The sequence below is a fragment of the Trachemys scripta genome, chromosome 10 (genome assembly GCF_013100865.1).
Source record: "Trachemys scripta elegans isolate TJP31775 chromosome 10, CAS_Tse_1.0, whole genome shotgun sequence".
Lineage (NCBI taxonomy): Eukaryota > Metazoa > Chordata > Testudines > Emydidae > Trachemys > Trachemys scripta.
The window spans coordinates 43,809,365-43,831,985 of NC_048307.1; the positions used below are offsets into that span (position 1 = coordinate 43,809,365).

The following is a 22,621-nucleotide window of genomic DNA, read 5'->3' on the forward strand; positions in this document are numbered from 1 at the left end:
GTGATAACTGTGTGTAAATTGGGGACATAAACCCATGCATGTGTGCACACCCTCTGAAAACAGAGTCGTATTTTAGTCAGCGGTGAAAATCCTCAGACAGAATGAAAATTCCAGGTATCCCCTCGACATGCTTAAATCTCCCTGAGCTTGCCACAGCCTGTCAGATTTACTAAAACGAACTTTTCTGTGGGAATGGAAGGTATCAAGGAAGCACCAGTCTACACTCTCTACAAGAGACCTGGGCAATGTGTGGTGTTACTTGATTGCATTAAGATACTGCACACAAAAACCTCTCAAGGGTAATGGGTAAAGTTACCTGTGCTGCTCATTAGTCATTCAGTGGGATTTCCTAAACCAGAAGATACTTTCACTGCAGAGTCAACTTGAGTGTAGATCACTCAGATTACTTCTCTCTGAGAGCCTGACATGAGTGAGAGAGGCCATGCTGCAAAGTCACGCTCTATGCTGGAATGCCTGCATCCACACTGGCTCCTGTATGGTGCTAAGACTTCTGGGTCATTGCGTGGGTCTCAGCACTGCAGTGAACTGAGCCACTCTGACTTACTTCCCAGTTATTGTGGAAGAACTTGTCTGTCCTTTCCGGGCAGAGTCCCACTGACGCGTGACCCAAAGCGGGTGGGTTTTTTCCACTTCTCGATGGAGTTGAAGCAAAAAAAAAAAAGAGAAATTTAGCAACGTGGAGTAAAAATTGGCCATATTCAAAATGTTGACCTGTAGAGAGATGAATACCCCGTTATCCAGAAAGGGGAAAACTTCCTCAGTGTCATCTGTGGGTGGGTTGCCTGTCTATACATTCCCAGAAAAGATTAGGAACAGATGTTGTTGAACAAACAAACCACTCTTGTGCCCTAGTGTGAGAGGGTCTGCTGAGCGAAATGACTGGCTGCATTGTTCCATGCTGCCCAGTTGGGTGACAGGTGGGTCTCAGCACCGTCAAAGGCGCAGCCAGTCTCTCCAGAACATGGCTATCCCTGCTCAGAGAGGAGACCTCGCTCAGGACCCTTTGTGACAGTACAGGAGCTCAGGTAGCTGCATCATGCAGGCCGTTGTAACCTTGCCCTGGCTCCCAACAACTCGGGGTTTGGAAGAGTGAGGTGGTGAATGAGAAGGTTATTTATCCCCTGAGACCAGCTTAGCTAGCACCTAATGGCCAGGTTCCACTTGACAAAAGATAAGGAAGAATCCAGGCTCTGCAGTGTATAATCGTGCAGTGTGTTCAGTGCTGTGTCGAATCGGAGGGGGAAAGACAAGGTAATGGCCCCTAATAAGGGCTGCTGCCCCACCCAGAAGCCGATGTCTAATGCTTCCATCTTCCCCCTCTCTCTCCTGCCCAGCATTCTCGCAGCAGACCAAGGTCTGGATCAGCTTCCAGTCCCAGGCTTTAATCTTCTGCCATGTACTCAGAGCTGTAAGCAGAATTGTTCAGAGCTTCCCTCTGCAACCTGCAGGCACGGTTTCCTTTTGCTCACTGCTTACATGTTACCGAGTTTCCCAGTTCTCTGTTGCTAAGATCCTGCCGTAGTATCCCCTTTGCCCTTTCAGGTGAGTTCTCTCCTTCCCAAAGAAACCACTCCACTAGCTTCCTGAGTGTGTGTGTGTGTGTTTGGGCCGGGCGGAGGGGGGACTTTAGAGCCACTCTAACCACCTCCTATCCAGTCTCCCTGATGCTCAGCTTTTCAGCTTATCCCAGTCAGCTGCTAAAATAACCTCCCCCCTCTTGCTGCTCTGACCATGTCCTGTCCCCCTCCTGGAATCTTTTTGCTGGCTTTATCTGCAAACTCCTTGCCCTCCTTTCCGCAGGACTGCACTGCCTTACCCCTGTTGGGTCTCACTCCTGGTTTCTGCCTGCTTTGCCCGTCCTTCCCACTGGGCTGTTCCTGTTGGCTCCTCTCTCTCATGCTTCTGCCTTTGCCTCCTGGGAGCCTGGGTGACCGACATCCCCTCCTTGCAGTCCTAGAGTTCAAGGGCACACGGGACCACCTGATCTCTTGTATATCTCTTGTACAGGCACCAACACCATCCTGCACCCACGCGCCAAGCCAAGTAATCCGAATGAGACCACAGTATTCCAGCCCTCTGCAAACTACACAATGGAGTGCTTCTTCCCACCTCCCTTCTCCAGTGCTCACTGCAGCTCTGGTCTCTGATTCAGAGTTAACATGGATATTGGCCACTCACAAAATTCATCTGCACCCTGCCGTGAATTGCCTTTTCCTTAGAACTCCTCCCCACGTGCCCGCCTCTCTCTGCCTCTTGACTGGAGAGTGCAAGCTCTAGTCCGGTTCAGTGGTTAGTCAGGCCTGAGGGATTAAGCCAGAGTCTGTAGCTGCAGTCCAGAGCCAAGGATTGGGCCAGAATCATAGCCAGGAACCTGAGGGCAGGGCAGGGTGCGGAAGTGGGGACCAGGAGCAAGCCGGGAACCCATCTTGGCAGCAGATCTGGGATCTGCCTGGTGCACAGATGATTTTCTGGCACTCCCTCTGGTCTTAAATAACCGGTCTGGGCCAATCAGAGTTCGTGGGAGGGGCTGTGTGGGCATCACTTCTTGAAGCGACTGGTCTCCCAGGCTGCATGGTGCATTGAGTGGGGCTCTGTTGAGGCTGTCTGGGGGTGGTGCAGAAGCGCTGCCTGCTTGGAGCACCACTGACCTGGGTTCAGTTCTCACAAATCCCCACCGTGGGGATTGCGTTTCTGGTTAAATACGAGCGCTCGCTGCTACCGACAGCAAGATGGTGTTGCACATGCAGGTGTGTGTGCAGAGCCTTCTCATCTCTCAGCTGCTTCTAGTGATCAGGCCCTTATTCCACCTCCTTGTCTGGCGCCCTGGAGATGCTGCCATACAGACTAGAGGTTCCATGAGCCGCCTCTCATTGTCCCTTAGGCTGAGAGTGTGGCATGAACCAGACCCCGCCCTAATATTTGCTCAGTGGGTGACAGTGCCAGGTGTTCCTGCTCCCATGGCGACAATCCAGCCTCGACCCCAGTGAGCATTTGCGCTGTTTTGAAAATCGAGTGGATCTTGGGGCTGGACATTACTTCCTGGGTGTCTCCGTGCAAGTGCTGCTGCCTCCAAACACAAGAGGGAGGAGCAGCTCCATCGCAGCCAAAAGTTTTAGGTAAGGTAGGGTGACCAGATGTCCCGATAAAATCGGGACTGTCCGATATTTAACCCTTAGTCGTGCGTCCCAATCAATGACAATCGGGACGCCATTTGTCCCGATATTCAGGTAAGGAGGTGAGCGGGAGGGAGGCACTGATCCCGTGGGTGCTCTGGGGCTGGAGCACCCATGGGGGAAAAAATGCAGCCAAACAAGCTCCCCTCCTCGCCTCCTTCTCCCCCACCCCCAGTGTGCTGCGTCCCCACTCCTCCCCCCCGTCCGGGGAGGAGTGGGGATGCAGCGCGCTCAGTAGGGTGACCAGACGTCCCGCAGCACTGTTGTTTTTGTTGGGTTTTTTTTGCTCCGCCGGCAGCACTCAGTTGTGGGTTTTTTTTTTTTTTTTTTTTTTCCTTCTTTCTCTCTCCATTGGCGGACAAACCTTCCCCCCCCAGCGTCCTGATATTTTCTTCCTCTCATCTGGTCACCCTAGCGCTCAGGGGAGGAGGCGAAGAAGAGGCTGGACAGGGGCGAGGACTTAGGGGGTGTGGAATGGGGGTGGAGCGAGGGCAGTGCAGGGGTGGGAAGAGGCGGAGGGGTGGGCCAGCTCCCATTCGGCAGAGGGGAAGTCAGGGTGAGTGGTGGGGGGGGGGGTGAAGAGGCGAGCAGTGAGTGGGTGACTAAGGAGGGACACAGTAAGCCAGTGGCAGGCCAGGGGATGAGGAAGGGTGCGGTGGGGAGGGCCGAGTGGGGAGGGGGTGGGACCTGGGGCAGAGTGGGGGCAGAGCCTGGGAGGAGCGGGGGTGGACTGTGGGTGGGGCTGATGGCACCCCAATGTGTCCCAATATTTTAGTGTAGTGATCTGATCATCCTAAGGTAAGGCCCTACCAAATTCACGCTCCATTTTGGTCAATTTCAGTCATGGGATTTTAAAAATCATAACTGTCATGATTTCAGCTATTTAAATCTGAAATTTTATGGTGGTGTAATTGTAGGGGTCCTGACCCAAAAAGGAGTTAGGGGGGCAGGGGGGGTGTCTCAAGGTTGTGTGTGTAGTGGGCGGGGGGCGTTGCGGTACTGCTCTCCTGTGCTGCTGCTTGGCAGCTGGAGAATGGTGGCTGCTGGCCAGAAGCCCAGCTTTGAAGGCAGACCTGCCGCCAGCCGCAGCACACAAGCAAGGATGGCATGGTATGGTATTGCCACCCTTACTTCTGCACTGCTGCCTGCAGAGCTGGCCCCTCAGTCAGCAGGTGCCACTCTCCAGCTGCCCAGCTCTGAAGGCAGAGCAGAAGTAAGGGTGGCAATACCGCAACCTCCCCCTAAAATAACCTTACAACCCCCCTGCAACCCTCTTTTGGGTCAGGACCAGTCATGCCAAATCCACACAAAAAACGCAGAGTTGGTTTGGTTTGTTTTGTTTTGGCTTAAGTGGCTTGTGAGTTGCTTGTTGGCTGGTTTTTGGCTTGTAGTTTGTTGCTTGTTGCTTCTTTTATTTTGATTGGCTCCCAGCAAGCAGGGGCAAGTGCGGGGGGCAAGCAGAGGCAAGGGGTAAGCGGAAGAGAATCAGGGGTGCACAGTGGGCCCACCACAGTCCCAGACTGCACGCTGGAGGGATCTAGTCACATGGAGTGTTGGGGTTCTTAGGGATTGGCTTGTTTTGGCCTTGTTTTGAAATGGGATTAGCTTGAATTTTGGCTTATTGTGAAAGTCGGGGTGCTTATTTACCACATGAAAGTTGGCAACTGTGGTCAGGACCCCCAATTTGAGAAACTCTGGTCTCCCCTATGAAATCTGTATAGTGTAGGGGAAAAGCACACACATGACCAGATTTCACAGGGGGAGACCAGATTTTTATGGTCCGTGACATGTTTTTCCTGGCCGTGAATTTGGTAGGGCCCTAATTATCGCCTGTCTTAGCTGCTGCGATGCCAACCACATCAGTGAAGATGAGGGCAAGTTTAGTCTGCCGTCATGTCAACCAGTCATGGTTAAACCCTGCAGGGACCTAATGATCACAACCATGGGCAGCAGGTGAACCCCCACTTTGGGGAGGCTAGCCCACCGGCCGCGCCCCTTCTGTCCAAGAGCCCCCGCCCACATGCCAGAACCCCAAAATCCCACCTCCCTAACAGGAGGTGCCCTGAGGATGGGGCGCCCCTGCAACTGGAGGAGCCCTGGTCCACCCGCCTCAGCCACACAGGGCCAAGCCACCTCCCCTGATGTACCGCTCCCACCCTGAGCAGAGGGATAGCACAGTGGTTTGAGCATTGGCCTGCTAAATCTAGGGTTGTGAGTTCAATCCTTGAGGGGGCCATTTAGGGATCGGGGCCAAAAATCTGTCTGGGGATTGGTCCTGCTTTGAGCAGGGGGTTGGACTAGATGATCTCCTGAGGTCCCTTCTAACCCTGATATTCTATGATCAGGCTGATCTGCCAGGTCCCCCCCCCCCCCAAGTATCAGGCCGGCCCCAGCACCACGCCGAGCCACTGGCCCCCCTGCCTCTGATGACCCTCACAGCCAAGCCACCGGCCCCCCAAGTGCTGGGTCAGCCTCCCCCACTAGCGCCATCCTGAGCCGCCAGGGCCCCTGCTCCCTCCACCAGCGCCAGACCAAGCTGCCAACCCCCCTGAGCCACTGCCCCCCCCCCGGCCCCTGAAGGCCCTCCCCCAGCCAAACCGCTGGCTCTCCACATCCCTCCTCAATCCCCCGTCCCCGAGGAGGAGGGATGTGGCAAGCAGCAGGGACCTGTGGGGAGGAGTGCAGGCAGCGGCAGTGGGGGCCTCGGGGAAAGAGTGCAAGCCTTCCCTGGCCTATTATACCCACCGTCCATGATCACAACTGGATTTTTGAGGTGCAGACACACATCTAAGTTGCCTGACAAGGCTCCTGACGAAGCGTCCGTCCTTAGCATTGCCCCTGAACCGCTGCCTCCCCAGCTCCACTTTGTTAGTCCCACTCTCGGTGTCTTTAATTCATCACCCGCTTCCGTGCTGCTTCTGCTGTTCCTCTGTGGTGTGTGTGTGTGGTCCTTTCTAGCCTCTGTCTGGTTGATTTCCTTGTCACAGCGAGGAACCCAGAGTCCACTGCACTATCCAGCCCTACAAAGAGGAAGTGTCCTCTCTCTGGCCTCAGATGATAACCCTCTGCGGGCAGCCCTGGGACAGTTTGCTTTAGGTTTGGTAACTGCTTCATGCTGCGCACTTCTGCTTGATAAGCTTCTGCTTGATAAGCCTGATTATAGCAGATAAGAAACTTGAACAGGAGGCAGCTGCTGCTTACAGCAGAGGGTGGGTGTTGCTGGAAATGATGCTCTGGTGTCTGGAAAGGCAGCGGTTTGTTTTACTTTGCGTTCGGCCTGAGACCGGAGACGTGGAACAGTAGATGGGGCTAGTATCGCTAGTGGTTTGGGTGATTTATAGGAGCTTGCAGCTGGGTGAGAAATTCATCCCCAAAGGAAACCTTACATTCAAGCAGAGATGTATGTGTCACAGCCACTCCTTACTGCATCAGAGTGTCCCTCAGTTCTCTAGTCAAACAGATGTACTTCGTCCCCCTCTGTTATGTCAATAAAATGCAAAAAACCTAAAAAATAGGCAGTGGTGGGAGGGGTAAATCTCAACCTCTCCTCTGGTACCAAGTGAATTGACAGCTTGGATAGCAGCTGGGCTGTCTCAAAAGAGCTGTAAAAGTGACCCAGCTATGTGTGAAACAGGCTAGATCTTCAGATGGCGTGAGCTGGTGTGAACCAGCGTAGCTTCATTGACTTCTGTGGAACTATGCTTACTTATTGACACCAGCCGGGGAGCTGGCCCATAGCATTTCTCTCAAAGGTCATTTCCCTCCAATAAGAGCCAAAAGTTAAGTCTCCACTGAACTCCAGAGAAAGGTACCTGGTGCGGTCTCTGTTGCCTGGAGCTCTTGTTTCACGTTGTAGTTATAAAGACCATCTCCACATAAGCTTTTCTACAAGTTCAAACACTCTCCTAACAGCCAACTCCCTTCCTCCAGCTCTTTCCCCTCTCCTGCTATTCGTTTTAGCAAGCCAACAGGGCAAGAGATTTCACAGGCCTGCTGCAAACTTATAGGAAGTCCAAAGCTTGGGTCTGGCAGCAGCCTTAATTCTTCTGCATATAATTCCATCAGCAGCTGCATGCAGCAGAGCAAAGCAAAATACTTCGGTTGCCAATGGAAGTGATTTGAAATGCTGAAAACCTCCCTGTGCCAATAGGATTTGAAAGCCATAGAATTAGAGGCCTATCTGCCATAGCTAATGCTGCTGCCCCCCACCTTCGTCGCTGGTGAACTAACAAACTTCCTGTTTTATTGTGTCTGTCTGCAGCACAAAGCCGGTGCATGAAAAAGCAGCTTCCCTGAAGAGCTCTGAGCTCATGCACAGCCAGGAGAAACTGGAGGCGTCTCATAAGGAGAAGAGCTTGGATGCCCTGGATGGCAGGTGAGCTCTGAAATGGTTTAGATTTGTAGGATCTGATGACAGATTAAAGTCTGGAACCATGTTGGTTGTGATCAGCTAATTAGTTCTCTGACATGCACAGGGTGGGGTTTTATTTTAAGTACTGGTTGTGAACAGCTTCCCCTGAGATGTGCTGGCCCTCTGTGCAGCATACCTCCCACAGTGTGACCACATAACCTCTTCTGATCTCTCCCTCTCCCAGGGACGCAGCCACCTTCCTGCATGTCAGAGCAGCAGCGTGCTGAGAACAGAGCTCCTGGCCTAAGTCTTTAGGGCTGTCTGGCCTGGGTGCGTTGACTGCTGCAGTGAAGGAGCTTTCTCCTAACATTCATAGCTGGAGTAGGGCCTTCTAAATACACTTTTTGCATGACTCCAGTGTGCTCTGCAGGGGATCAGTGAAGGGCTGAGAAATCCTATTAAACTAGGCTGGGCCTGGTGTTTCCTGCCAAATATTTGCCCTTCTCCCTGTGTGCCAAGTTCTATCAACAATCACAGCTGGCCCTGGAGTGTGAAATGAAACCCAGCAAGTAGGAAGCTCTTGCCAGCCTTTCACAGGAGAATCCCACATTAGCAGTTAAGGGTTGGATGCTAAACATACCAAGTAATTCCCTTGAACTGCTGCTGGGTCCCTTGCTGTGATCTAGGGTAGGGTCCCAAGGCCACTTGTAGTTTGCAGTCCCCAAAGTGGGGTGAATATAAAGATTTATATCCCATCACACAGAGGGTGCATCTACTCCAGTGTCCTGTCTGGCGGCAGCCAGTGCCGGATGGTTTACACCTGCTTCCTGGCATAACACCTTAAATTGTCCACTACTGAACCATGAGAGGAAGATTCCTACGTGACTCCAGCTAGTGTTCAGCTTATATCCTGAAATGCAAGCATTTACACCAATTATATCTGTTACCTTGGCTAGCGTCACTGCAGATGACTCATAAATGTCCAATTCTGTTCCCCTGAGCTACTTGTTTGTCTCCTGCAGCAGCTAGTTTCACAGGTTAATTATACTGTGTGCGTAAGGGACCAGGGGCCTGAGAGGGTAGGAAGCTCCTATCGCTTAGGTACTTCCTCACTTTTAATTTCAAGGGCCCTCTTATTAACCACCCCAGGCTGCGTTCTCAGCACCATTCATTATGTTGTATACTTCTGTCGTATCTGCTTTGGGAAGAGGGGTGGGGTGTCCAATAGATGGCTTTTTACTTGACTAGGATCTCTCTCTCTCGCAGTTTGCATCTGAATGAAGCTCTGAAGGATGAAGAAATAAAGAAATGTCTCAGAGAAGCGGTGAGTGGGGGAGAAACGCTGCCTGTGGTGCATTTGAACTGTTACTTCAGCCTCCCAGCTGATGGCTGCCATGCGATTGGTGGTTATGTGGAGATAAGTGTTTACTGTCTTGTTGCCAGTCTGGGTCAGTGTTGGGCAATGGCACCTCTGTGTGACTGACCAAGAGGCTCTGCAGTGCCTTAAGCTGAGCGCTGATCACTGGACAGGAACTCCTGCTCTGGGCGTGCTGATTGCTCTGCAAGCGCCATACGGGGAGCAGGGTCTGGGGCCAATCCTGCTACGCGGTGGGGATGCTGTCTTTAGAGGCTCTGCTGCCCCTCTGAGGCCCAACCCTCCAATCTGCTGCACCTCATGGGTTCCATAGTCTCAGCCCCAGTTGGGAATCTCCTCCCTCCACAACTTCTTTTGCTGCACCCGCCGAATCCTTTCCCTTGGCATGAGCAGGCCCAGGTGTATGTCCTCTTCTCATCCCCCTCCCCCTGCCCACTTGTATCTTCCACCTTTACAAATCCAGGAGGCTATGTATTTCCACTGCCAGTCCCTTTTCCTGCCACTACCAATTTCTGCACATGAGGAGGGGAGAGAATGAAACCTTTGACCTTACTCTGGAAGGACTAGAGGCCTAGAAGGTCATTCAAGTGGCTGCTCCTCTAAGGCATGCAGAATACGGCCTGACAACAAGACTGTGAGCTAGTCTGTGTGCACTGACAGCCTTGTCTATCACAGAACCCTCTCTGTGCCTGGGATAGCCCATTGCACCACGGCCCACTTTCAGAGACCACAGCCGTCTCTGTGCCTGGAGCTGGTGGACCTTCCTCTGCAGCCTCTGTCATTAACGTGACCTCTCTCCAAGAGTGCGGGAGCTGCCTCCACTCGGCCGGACACCCGGTTCAGTTTCACTGCAGCACAGTCTGTGTTTATTGACAGTGTTACAGAGCACGAGAGCCGGAGAGTCAGAGACCCATTTCTGCATTAATGGGAATGTACAATGGAAAGCATCACTAGGCTGGCCATCGCTTAGCTATGGAATATGCATCACACTGTAACATGGGGTCTAATCCCTATCAAAACAGCAGTGTGACTGGCTCCTGAGGGGAAAAGCCTCTGGACAGAGGGTCTGTGTGTAGTCCCTGCCCTGTAATTACAGGGTCTCCTGCTCACATGCAGCTGTCTGCCTTTCTCGGTGATGTCTGCTTTTTGAACAATGCTCACTTGTTAGCATGGAGTCACAGTATATTTAGTTTGTGATCTATAAGTTTACCGTGTGTGTGTGTGTGTGTGTACGTGTACACATACAGCCATTTCAGTAATTCTGTTGTCTGTGTAGGACGGGGAAACAAATCTTTACCAATGGAGCTACTCTGCTGTAGGCTTAATGAGTCTAAATACCTGCAGTAGCACTTCATCACTATGCAAACAAATGGAGGTCCTATACCTGTGCTGTGGCTCAAGGTGGGGAATCCGCTCCAGAGTATGAGTTATTCACATCCGCAGCGTTTGGACAGCACTTAGAACTCCTATTGAGCAAGATGGACATTCGTAAGAGACCATGACACTTTGATATCATTGAGGCATTGTATATATTGCCTCAGAGACCACAGGTAGTTCGCCTTTGGCCTCTCCGCCTCATTTTAAGCATTTTAGCCACTCAAAGCAGGTTATCTCTGCATATTCAAGAAGAGGAAGCAATACACTCGTATGTAGGGGAAATCCCAGTGGGAGCAGGAAGTTTGTTTTAAGCCATAGTGTTGGTCACAGCTCCTCCTTATGTCTTTTAATCTCTTCCAGGCCCAGTCTGTGGTAGGTAAATGGCTGGGTGTATGTCTACACTGCAATAAAAAACCCGCTGCACCAACTCTGAGCCTGGGTCAGCTGCTAAAAATAGAAGTGTAAACATTTGAGCTTGAGACCCTCCCCGCCCCCGAGGGGCTTTAGAGCCAAGACTCCAGCCCAAGGCTGAACGTCTCCACTGTGATTTTTAGCCCAACAGCTGGAGCCGCACAAACCAGAGTCAGCTGACCTGTGCCAGCCGTGCCGCAGGTCTTTTATTGCAGCGTAGACACACTGTGGGTGTTAACTCCTCTCTCCCCGGTGCTCCGTTTTAAGCCTGTATAGTATCAGTTGATTAAATAAAGTGGTGATAAAATTGCACTAAATCTTATAATTGTATTGGCTCAAAGGGCAATGAGATCTGGCGAGAGTCCATCTCAGACTGCTGCTTGGTCAAGTCCTGTCCCATTAGAAAACGTACATGATGGTGTGTCGCTGGCACAGTATGCGGATAAACTTTGAGCCATGTCTTTAGAGGCAGAGTTGTTGGATCAAGCTAACCTAGGTTCCTGCTGTCACTCACCCCATAGCACTGTGGGGGTCAAACACATGGGCCTGGGGGGTCCCCACCTATCCCTCATAACTTGCTGAACTTATCTTTCCCAATACTAAAGAGAATAGTTTTAAAAAGCTGCTTATTGGTCTGAACCCACAGTGTATAGTGAATGTAACTGACACCAAGATGTTGCTTGATAGGGGAGAAATGCCAGCTGACACATTGCTGTGATACGAATAGCTGACTGAGCCAACAGGGGCAGGGGGCTGGTTTGCATGTGGAGTTGAGAGAGAGCAAGCAGGGGTGTTAAGTCACTGCAGGTAAAGAAAGCAAGTGAGGGTGATCTCTGCAGTTCGCCTTTCCTGTAGATTGGGGAGGAGAAGTAAAGGGATAAGAAGGGAGTTGGAGGGAAAGGTGCCAGCATTGAATCGTTCTACCACATTACACTGTTACAGGAGATTTGTGAAGCCAGGGTTCTATGGGATGCAAGCTTTCTCCAGCATCTCTAAAGGTAAAGGACTCCTTATATAAGCAGAGCTTTTGAACAGAAGTTGTAGCCAGAAATGGGTCAGATCCCCTCCAATGGTGCATTATGGCCTCTCTAGTCCAAAATAGAGATCCCCTAATTAGCAGTTTGCCTCAGTCCCAGTCGAAGGAAGCTCATGGCAAGCGTACCCTGCTATCTACTGCAGGTCAGAATCTTCATGGCGTGAGATCTTGCCAGACCACATGGCAGAAGGAACCTTGTGATAGATACATTTAGAGGCAGCCAGAGGCTGAGCCGGGAACTCTCCTGGCACACCCACTCAGCACTATATAGGCTCTACCTAATAGCAGATTTGGGCATTGTGGAGAATGGTTAGTTTGTTAGTGAAGCTGCTGAAATGCACAGTGCTGATGTAAGTGCCCTAAAGTAGCATTGGAATGTTGTAGTACGTTAACTCCTTGATGGTGCTTTCCTCATTATTCTGGATATCTGGCAGGGTGGCCTGACAGCAGCGATCCTCTCTGGCTGTGAGCTGCCTTTTGTCTGCTGCAGGGTAGCCAGCTTTCTTCTGGGGAAGGCAGATGCATGTTGGGCCACACGTGTGCAGGTTAACGCTGCTGTCTTTCCATTGATGCCTTGTAACTGCTGGTGCTGGATTAGTGTTTGTTGACAGCTGACTCCTTAGTGCTGCTAAATAATACATGACAAGTGAGGTCCTCAGAGCACTACTTTGCTCAGCAAATGTGTTTTAAGCTCCAGCTTTGGTTGACTGACTCCAAATGTGTTTGGTAATAAACTGCCCATCTCAGCCTTGTGCCAACAGAGCAGGGAGCATGGCACGCACAGCCCTGGAATCGCACCATTTTATCTTCCCTTTTCGTTCAGTCTTATGGAAAAAGGTCCTAAAATGACACATCAGTATATTGTTCAAGCTTCATAACCACTGGTGTTGATTATTCTCTGTATTCTCTGGCCAAAAGCTTTGCTGGTTGAGGTGAGGCTGTATTGCCATTTTAACACAATATGAATCAAATAATTTCTCTCCACTTTCTCGTCTAGATCAGGTACAGCGCAGTCTGTGATCTGGGCCCTGGGCTTCCTTATTTGTCAAAGATGGTGCGCAGCTGAATGCTGACAAGGCCACGGGAGGGACAGGTGATGCATTATGTGCGTCTGCCGCCTCCTGGCAGGTTGTCTGACATGCTGCAGTGATTGACCTCTGGGGCTGTATGTGGAAAGGAGCTTTCTGCAGGAAGGTGTGTGTGTGTCATGTCCACATTGGGTGCTCAATAGAACCTCAGGCTTGGCCATGAGTTACTACTGTGGCTTTTCCTGTTCACTTTTGTAAAGGCGGATGAATGCTGGACATGGCAGGCAGAGGGAAGGGGTCCGTAATGGAAGGCATGGCCCAGGGCAGGACAACAAGGAGAGAAGAGGAAGGAAGAAGGGGCTTCTCTGATGGAAGAAGGGGCCTCTCTTCTAAGCTAAGTTCAGCGCTGGCGGGGCAGGTCTCAGGTGGTTGAAGTCGGCAGGGTTGCACCAGCTGACTCCAAGGGCTGGATTTAGTATGTGATCCCAACCGCTGGGGTGGAGCCTGCCTGCAGAGTGACCCTCCCTGGTGCCACTGCACCTTAATCCCTCTTTAGAAAGATGAATTAGGGGTGATTCCTCATTCTGAAACACATCTGATCTTGTTAAAAATTAACTCTCCTTTGGCCTCCATCCGGACTGAGTCCTGGTTTTGAATTGGCTTTCCCACTCAAATGCCGCTCTTTATTTGGCTGAGTGTAATTGTATGCCTGTGTTTGCTCAGCCCTTAGTAAGCACACAGGTTTTCTTGCTGCTTCTGCTTTCCAGTAACAATGGGACAGTCCCAGAAGCTACCTCCATAGTGGCTGAGAACAAGTGAATGCTATTCGGCAGTTTGCTGAGAGACCTTTGACTCTATTCCCACATGCATCTGCCCTTGGTTTTGTGTTTTACTGAAATTCTAGCTACTGTTCGATTTCTCCCCCCATCCCCCGTTTTTCTCCGTTCTTTGGACCACTCAAGTCCATGGAAATACTGATTTATATTAATAAAATCCAGTGTGTTACTTAAGGTAGAGGTGTTTTTATGTAAATAATAAGTTAGATTGAGTGTAAATGCAAGGCTGTCTGCTAGAGTAAGGCAATGTAATGAAAGATACACTCGCGTGGACCTGTACATCTGTGCTTGTGTCCTTACAGAAAGAAGTGCCAGAACTGCCTGGATGTGGCTCCCCGCTCTGGAAGGAAAGCTGGTGCTCATTGACCTGGCCAGGATGGGGAACTGAGCTGCCATCTTTCCCTCTAGAGTAGGCCCAGAAGTGGAAGTGTTGGAGGCAATGCAAGGAGCTGGTGCCTTCGCTCCTTCCACCTCTCCCGCTTCTGGGCCCACTTCTCTCTCGTGGTTCCTTTTTTATTTTGTCCTCTCATCCCATGTATTAACCCTGATATTTGCCCAGAAAACCAGGACCTTAATTTTTGGCACCAATTTTCACCATTATTTTTTTTTCAAATGTTTGCAGTGAACACCGATACATTCCTTGGAAATTTTAAACAAAATACAAACACCAGAAGAAGGGCCTTGATTGCGGGAGGTTTTCATTACGTGATCCTAGACCGCTGAGCAATGTGACCTCTGCAGACTTGATGCAGTTAGGCTGGCTGTGTGGAGACAGAAATATTTATAAAAATAAGCTGAAGAGCATTCAGAGTATGCATGAGTGTCTAGAAGGGTTACAGGCAGGGGGCAGGGAAGGCATGCCGTTGGAACCTCCTACCCATTGAGGGGGAACCATACAGGAAAATAATAAGATGACAGTAATAAGCAAGCAGTTTGCTTGGCATGGTAGCTCTCTGGGGCAGGAACTATGGTTTTCTTGTTTCTGTGACGGACCTACCATGCATTTATTTATTTATTTTATTTGGGCGGGGGGGTGGGGTTTTTTTTGTTTGTTTTGTTTTTTAAACCGAATCTATCCATAATTGCAAGTAGTACTACACTGGGGGTGTGTTGCCAGGACTTGCCTAATCTGACTTACGGCCCTGCTGCCACCTCATTTTACCTTCCAATCTCGCTTCAGACCAGCCACCACATTAGGTGTTTTCAAAATACTGCTCCCCTTCTGGGTGTGGTTAATTATTAAAGAATACCAGACAGAACCCCCTTCCCCAGGCCCAGCAAGTCCTTCAGCAGCCATGTAGTCCTCCCTCTAGCTCAAAAGTCTTTCCAGTTGCTGACAGCCCCCTCCCCAGGTTCTCTGCCCTCCTAGCTGGGCTTCCTGCTCCTAGCAGGTGTCTCTCACAGGCCGCCTGGCTGGGAGCTGTACAGAGTTGTCGCCGGCCCTGGTACTAGCAGCGCCTCTCTGAGTGAACTCAGGCTGCTCTTGTATTCCCCAGCAGGCCTGGTGTCTAGTCATATGCTCCTGTCCTGGTGTCATTTCCTTCACCTGGAGAGGTGAGCTAACCTTGGCACAGGTAATGCTGAGCCCCAGCTCTCTTAAAGGGACAGCTTTCCTTGTGTCTGGGGTCAATGTTGCTGTGATCATATGCCAAACCCAGGGCATGTAAGGCTCCTTGCAAGGGCTCTTTGTGGTGGTTCCCAGGTCGGGCGGCTCTGGTTCAGGCTCCACTGCCTGTCTCTGCGGTGGCAGGCTCTGTCAGAGGGCGTCATATCTGCTGGAATTCCAGCTGGTGCTACACCTGCTGCTTCGACCAGCGAATGCCCGATTGAGTGCAGATCAGCAGGGGCTGTTGATGGAGGAGATGGCCCATGGCTGCCTGAGGGAGGGCAGGGTTCCCGCTGGCCTTAACAAACGAATATTAGTCCCAGTGTGGAATGAAACGGGGAGTCGGGGGGAGCTGTTGTTTCATTACACTGCCAAGGAGCCCATGGGGGAGTGCTGCTCACCTAACCAGGGAAAGAAGGGGGAGCTCCCCCCATTCTATCACTTTAACCCCTGCTTAGACCCTTGCTGAAGACACCATCTCTTGATGCAAACAGTGCATCTGGCTCTTGCCGCGTGTCATGTCTGATGTACAGGGGTAGATCATTCTGGCAGGTTGCAGTGGCTCCTACAACAGCTGGATTCCTTCCACCACTGCTGTCAGTCAGTGTAGCTGTAGGCCAGGGCCCAGTATGGGATGGTGGTGATGGGTGTGTTCTCCTAGCAGTGGATGAAGGGCAGGTGTTTCTGCAGATTCTTGGTTCTCTCTGCTGCCTTTGAGCCCATTGGCCAGCTACAGAACCTAACCAGGCAGGTGGAGTCGCTTGTGAGTGGCTCAGTTTATTTCTTCTTAATAAATCCTAGAGGGTGGCGTTGTGCAAATGGCTCATCTGCCTCGAGGAAGGTCCCCTGGGTTACCACATGGTTTCGCAGTTGCTTTGTATTGTGGTGGTGCTAGGGACCCCAGTGATAGACCATGGCCCCATTATTCTTGGCTCAGTACAAACCCAACACAAAAAGACAGGCCCTGCCCTGTGGAGTTAACAGTCTAAGTAGCATCCTCCTGGTGTCACTCCTCTTGTGTGTGGGTTATTGTGCCCGCAGGATCTTGCTGCACCCAGCTCTGTATTTCTGTCCCTGCCAGTGCAGTGGAGCAGTCTGCTTGGTTGACAGACATTGGCACATGGGTAAGATGCAGTTCAGACAAAACTGAGAGGCTGCTTCTCGGGTGTTCAAGGGATTTAATCTAAGGAGTAAAATCTTCTTTGTTGTACAATCTCAGGAGGTTTTCTCTCTGCACCAGATTTACTAAGAGAGCAGTGAGCTACTTGCACATAATTCCATTTTAAACTTGGGAATTGCATAAATGTGGTGCCAGGGTGCTAATGGGCCCAGCTGTGTGATCCAGAGATCTGGCCAGCGCCTTTCCGCCTTTGCTGATGCTCTTCAATTCTGCTTCCATTGTTACATAGTACTTTAAAAGGCACCAAAAATATATTGCTCAGTGTATGTCCTGAAGAGTTTAATTTTCTTAGATTAATTACCCATTGTCTCATTGCATCCTTGTACATCCCCGTCTCTCTGTAGCCAGTTCTTGTCTCTAGCATGGGCTTGTCTACACATACAGCCACTGTAGTGCTTAGTGAAGACGCTACTTAGATTGTAAACTCCTCAGGACAGAGCAACGTAGCTATACCAACATAAGTTTGCATTGTAGACCAAGCTTACAACTGTCAGCTCTTTAAGGCAGGGCCCGTCTTTTTGTTCTGTATATGCACAGCACCCAGCACAATGAGGTTCTGGTCTGTCTCCTAGGCACTATGGAAATACAAATAATAAATAATATTCATTAATAATGGAGGAAGCTAAAGTGTTGGGCCAAACATTTGCTTCCTGGTTGGCTTAGTGCCCAAATTGTTTCAATGCACGAACATTCAGACGGTCATCTCCTAGATGAACTAAATATTATAGGGAGCTGGCTAGTGTAAGTGTGCACCATTGCACTCTACTGGATAAAATTGGAACTGCCCCACTGTGTCATAGACCCTGTACCTCTTACAGCAATTCTTCTTTAGCTCTAGTGGCAGGGCCCCAGGCTTCTGGAGCAGGAGGATCCGGGGTGGGTCCCATTCAGGGGGAGACGGGGATGTTTCTTGTCTGTGTATCAGTCAGGTCACCAGGTAGCTTCTCTGACCACCTGACTGTCTTTTTAATTTCTAGACACCAAATAAATACAACTCGCAGTACCACAAGCTGTTCAAGGACATCCCCACGGAGGAGAGTGTCTTGAAAGGTGAGTGGTGGAGACAGACTCGAGGGAGTAGAGAGACTTCTATACAGAACCTCAGTGCTGCACTGGTGTCAGACCAGCGGCCCTCCCCGTTCCACGGATGACCAGACAGTGGCTGAGACCAGAGGCTGAGGAAGGTGACAAATGCAGAACACCACCGGGCCCCAATATACTGTAGTGCATTAACACACAAGCTTTTTCATGCTGGAGATCAGTCTTCGAGTCCCGGCTGGAGGTCAGGAGCAGAGGAGTTTGATCGTCGTAGCCTGGGCTCTGTTGGGAGTTTGTCCACCTCACGCCACACACTTTAATTGTGAGGGACAGTGCTTAGCATGGTGGGATTGCTTGCTTTTATGAACATCAGATGCCCCCAAAACGGGGAGAAGGGGGATGTCCAGGGCACTGTAGCTAGCAGCCATCTCAGGGCAGGTGTCTGGCAACGTGCTGTAGTCCCCAGGCATGGCATCTGCACAGGGATCTGTGGGTTTTGCTGTGGGGCTGGATCTGAGGTCTGTGGGTTCCTCTCCCCTCCCAATGCTACCTCTGTGTGTGTTACAGTCTGCTCCTGTGCGCTCCAGAGAGACATCCTCATCCAGGGGCGGCTCTATATCTCCCCCAACTGGCTCTGCTTCTATGCAAACCTCTTCGGGAAGGACATCAAGGTAACGCCGCGCGGCTGCTCTCCACCGCACTTTGCCTTCAGCAGAGGCCTGACATTTGATTCCAAAACACCAGCGCCAGCATATGGCAGTGATCTCCCTTCCCCGTCACTGCCTAGCACTGACCTCTGTCCCATGTGGGCCTAATGGACCCGTACCTCATTCTGTCACATACTCGTAGAGAGAATTTATTGCTCTTAGACAGAAGCCCCTGCACCATTCCTTCCCCCGGCCCAGGTTCTGGCTTAGCAGGATGAGATGTGACTTCTAGCGCCCAGTGAAGGGTTACTTTGCCAGATGTTCTCCTCAGTGATGCATTTGCCCTCCAGCCCTAAGCTGTTAAATAATGCTGTAGTGCCAAAATCAGCCCGCCATAAGCAGGGATGGGGGGTTTTCATGCATTGCTGGGAGAGCCATCTACATATCTAGTAACCTCTGAGTCTTCTTAATAGAAATATTGTTTATTTGTGTTGCTTTTTTAATTCCACACCGCAAATATTTTTAGAGGCTCAAACTGTCAGTGCCTCAAGATCAAAGGCTCCTAGAGGATTCTGAAACAGATCTGAATCTTCCTCTCAACTCTCTGCTTGAGTTGTAATTTGACATTTTACTATTAATGCTGTAGCTGACAGGTAGCTTTTTTGTGGGGGTTTTTAAATTTTTTTTTTTTTAGAACTGACTTCCTTTAAAAACAGTGCTGAGCAGCTGAATTATTTATACCAGCGGATATTCCTGTTTAAACAGATCTCTGATAGAAGGAATGCGAGTCAGCTCCCAAAGTTGAGCATGTTTCAGTGAAGTTATTCTGCTATGAAACTACATCCTGGTTTATTTTTAACTGTGCCCTTGAATGCAGAGACTCTTATCTAGGTCCCTAGACAAAGATCTGCTCTGTTAGTATTGGACAATGGTCTTTTTTTGTGTTAATTGTATTGAAAATGTATAAACTAAAAACCTTTTCAAACCGAGGTTACTACATAGAGTGCGGTGATCCTTAATACTGCTCAGTAAATGTAAAGATGTCCCCAGCCAATGATTGTTACCTAGCTTACTATCAAATACAGGATGCAATTAGACATCCATGTAATGGAGATTGGCTCACTGTATTTCTAAAGAAATTCCACACAGAACTATGTTAACAAACCATCACTAAGGTTGCAAAGTCAAGCATTCAGAAGTTAGGAAATGTGAGAATTAAGGTTGCCCATCACATACTGTTCTTTTCCCAAAGCACCCATCTCATTCAGTGCACTGGGCGCACAGAGCTCCATTAACAGGCAGCTGTTCCGTATTATGTTTAATCCTCGTTGGCCAGCATGGGTATGCCTACACTGCAGGGGAAGGGGGAATACCCACGGCACCGAGTCTCAGAGCCCTGGTCGGCTGACTCAGGCTGGTGGACTGCGGGTCTGAGCACTGAGATTTCCCCCGCTCTTCCCCCGCAGGTCTTTTATTGCAGCATAAACATACCCTGCATGGCCCCATGCCTTATTGACTGCATAGTCTCCACTCCCTGCATGGAACACAGAACTGCCAGCTCTCTCATGGGCTTTTCTGTGGCTCTCGTTCCTCGCTGTTGGATCCCCACCTATAATACGTGTGCGTTTACCTGGTGTTTGTTTTACATTTCAGGTGGTTATCCCAGTGGTCTCGGTTCAATTGATAAAAAAGCACAAAACGGCCCGGCTGCTGCCCAATGGGCTGGCTATCACCACCAATGCCAGCAGAAAGGTAACTGATTGGGGGTCTTATTTCCACTCAGCTGCTGTGCTGTGGTCTCATGTGAGAGTCTAATCCGACAGAAGGCCCCTAGGGTGCTCCCCTGCACAGCTACCATTGTGATGTGACGGAACATGGGTAGCTGCTCTGTGTCGTGTTGCTGAGAGGACCTGGCAACTCAGCTATTATTATAACCCTAAATGTACATAGCATCTCTCATTCCAGACCATCCCCAAATGCTTACCAAACATGGACCCAATCATGCACTTCATATTTAAGGGAAAACACCCATTGAAAGCAATAAGCGTTGGTGTGAGTAAGGTATGAAGGATGGGCCTTAATTGGTGCAGCCACTTCTGGGGTCGGGCATAGCAGCTGTTTAACTGCTTACAAAAACAATGAGTCCGGTGGCACCTTAAAGATTAAGAGATGTATTTGGGCATAAGCTTTTGTGGGTAAAAAGAAGTGGGGTTTTTTATCCATGAAAACTTATGCCCAAATAAATCTGTTAGTCTTTAAAGTGCCACCGGACTCCTCGTTATTTTTGTGGATCCAGACTAACATGGCTACCCCCTGATACTTGGCACCATAACTGCTTACAGTAACACTACACAATTTAGGCCAGGAAACGAAGAGGAGACTCGCATCCCCAACTGGAACCACAGGGGATGCGTGCGGAGGCAGAATGTCATTCGCATATTGGAATTTGGCTAGGGTCTGAGGGCAGACAATACAGCTGGGAGAATCTTTGCTTTCAGTTCACACATGCACCCCCTCTCTCCTGCCTGTGAATTATGTTTTGTGGTTGAGACGAACACAAAGTGAAACCCAGCTGAACCTGGCTACCTTCCTCTTGGCTTCCAGCCAACCCCATTAGCCCAAGAGTAACGGGGGGTCTTATCCAGGTTTATGCCTAGCGTCTTGTGTTATGTGAGTTTTTTGTTCAGATCTAGCTAATGCTCCTTCTGCAAAGGGTCCCATGGAATATTAAAGAGCGCAGATGATGAGGCCCTTGGTATAATGTCTCCTCTCAGCTGGCCCCTTGGCAGCCAAAGCCCTATGCTGGGATTTTGGAACACTGCTGAACTGAAGGGACAAGCGCCATGTCCTAGACCCCAGCACTGCTTTAGCCAGCTCTTCTCCACGTCTTCCAAAGGCCCAAACCATCACAACTGGAGAGCAGAATTGTGCAAATAATTGATCTTTCAGTCCGGTGGCTGAATCAAACAGTTAACAATGCTGGGGGCTGAACAGAACATTTTGCTTTCAAGTTTAACCTTTTCAAAATCAAATTTGAAGTAAAATTCAAACCAAACAATTGTTTTGAATTGAAAAATGGAAACCTTTTGATGTTTTTAAATTTGGTTTTGGGGTGGGGGGACTGGCAAGGATGATGGAGAGCCATTGAACCATGGGGATTCTTCTGCTGAACTGTCGAATCTGAACTTTAAAAAAAAAACTCCGTGTGCCAGTCCGTGAATCCTTTCACACTGTCAAGTCCCTGCGTATTAGTCTTGTGAACTCAGCATCCTGAAACAATTACATCAAGAGGCATGTGACCTTCCCGCACTCAGTTCATCTGAACTTGTGAGCAGAATTCTCTAATGCTTCTGCTTAAATCCAGCCACTTCTCTTCTGAATGACAGATCAGGTAAAGCCTGCAGATACTCTTGTCCTGGGCATGGTATCCCATAGGGAATGGCAGCTGGAAGAGAAGGGGAGGCTGAGCCTCAAAAACCTGGTTTGGAATGTTAGTGTGCTTCAAAAAATGAAATCCCCACTTAATCAGCAAACAAGTCGCTGTTTGTGCAAGGGATGGGGAGTGCAGAGGAGGACACATCTATAATAGAACAGACACTTTGAAGTGGGTGTTAAGCTTCTGAGTTTTGCTACAGATGAAGCTGAAGGAACTTCTGGAGACAGCCAGCCTTCTGTACACCCCTCCTCCTGGCACTAAAATGTGAGAGCAAAGCTAAGCAGTATGGAAAACAGCCCCTTGTTGGGAAATTCCAGCTTGGTAGTGACATCTTTAACAGTGGGAGGAATAAGACTTTAAGTTGGGCCCTCTGGAGGAAAATGGTATTGTTACTTACTTATTTTCCCACTGATTATGTGCACGCACCGAATGCTTTTCCCCTTCCATGCTCTGTTCTGCTATGCAGTCGAGCAAACTTCGCAAGAACCCTGCTTTCTAAAAGGGTCATGTAAATTTCCATGCGCTGCTCTCTCACAGGAACAGGGCTCCTCACTTGGAGGGTAACCATGCAGAATACAAGCGGTGGCCAGTGTTCTGTCCTGCTGTTGATGGTAGGAAATGGTGGAGTAGATGGAACTCTTCCTATAGAGGCTTCAGTACTGCCAATGGCCCACACAACACTGGGGCCTTGTGATGCTGGAGCTTCTGCCTTGGGGAAAAATTCAACACCAAGACTCTGACTGTTCTGACCATAAGTGCCAACTCTGTGGGTGTTCCAGGGCTGAAAATTTTTTTGCAGGTGCATAGCACCCACCGGCAGCCAGCTCCCCCCTTACTCCCCACTCCCACCTGCCTGCAGCCTCTGCTGATCAACTCTTCCCCCTCCCTCCCAGTGCCTCCTGCATGCCACAGAACAGCTGTTCAGCTGTATGCAGGAGGCGCTGGGAGGGAGGGGGAGGAGTGGGGATGGGTGTGCTCAGTGAAAGGGACAGAACGGGATAAGGAAGGGGTGTGGGCAGAGTGAGGGTGGGAAGAGGTGGGGCTGGGGAGGGGCCTTGGGAAAGAGGTGGATGGGGATGGGGGTGGAGCAGGGACAGGGAGAAGCA

The 22,621-nt window shown here is 50.1% G+C and overlaps 1 protein-coding gene across 3 annotated transcripts in view; it reads left to right on the top strand.

Annotated features, from left to right (window-relative positions):
- Positions 1–22,621, top strand: part of GRAMD2A (GRAM domain containing 2A) — an 81,164-nt gene that overhangs the window by 26,398 nt on the left and 32,145 nt on the right. For all 3 annotated transcript variants that reach the window (XR_004647367.1, XR_004647368.1, XM_034783288.1), the window contains exons 2-6: positions 7,456–7,569; positions 8,812–8,869; positions 17,372–17,444; positions 18,000–18,103; positions 19,733–19,831. Coding sequence is in view for 1 of the 3 variants with exons in the window: in XM_034783288.1 (XP_034639179.1) it covers positions 7,456–7,569; positions 8,812–8,869; positions 17,372–17,444; positions 18,000–18,103; positions 19,733–19,831 (448 nt within the window). In the remaining 2 variants the exon portion in view is untranslated. The remainder of the gene's footprint in view (positions 1–7,455; positions 7,570–8,811; positions 8,870–17,371; positions 17,445–17,999; positions 18,104–19,732; positions 19,832–22,621) is intronic.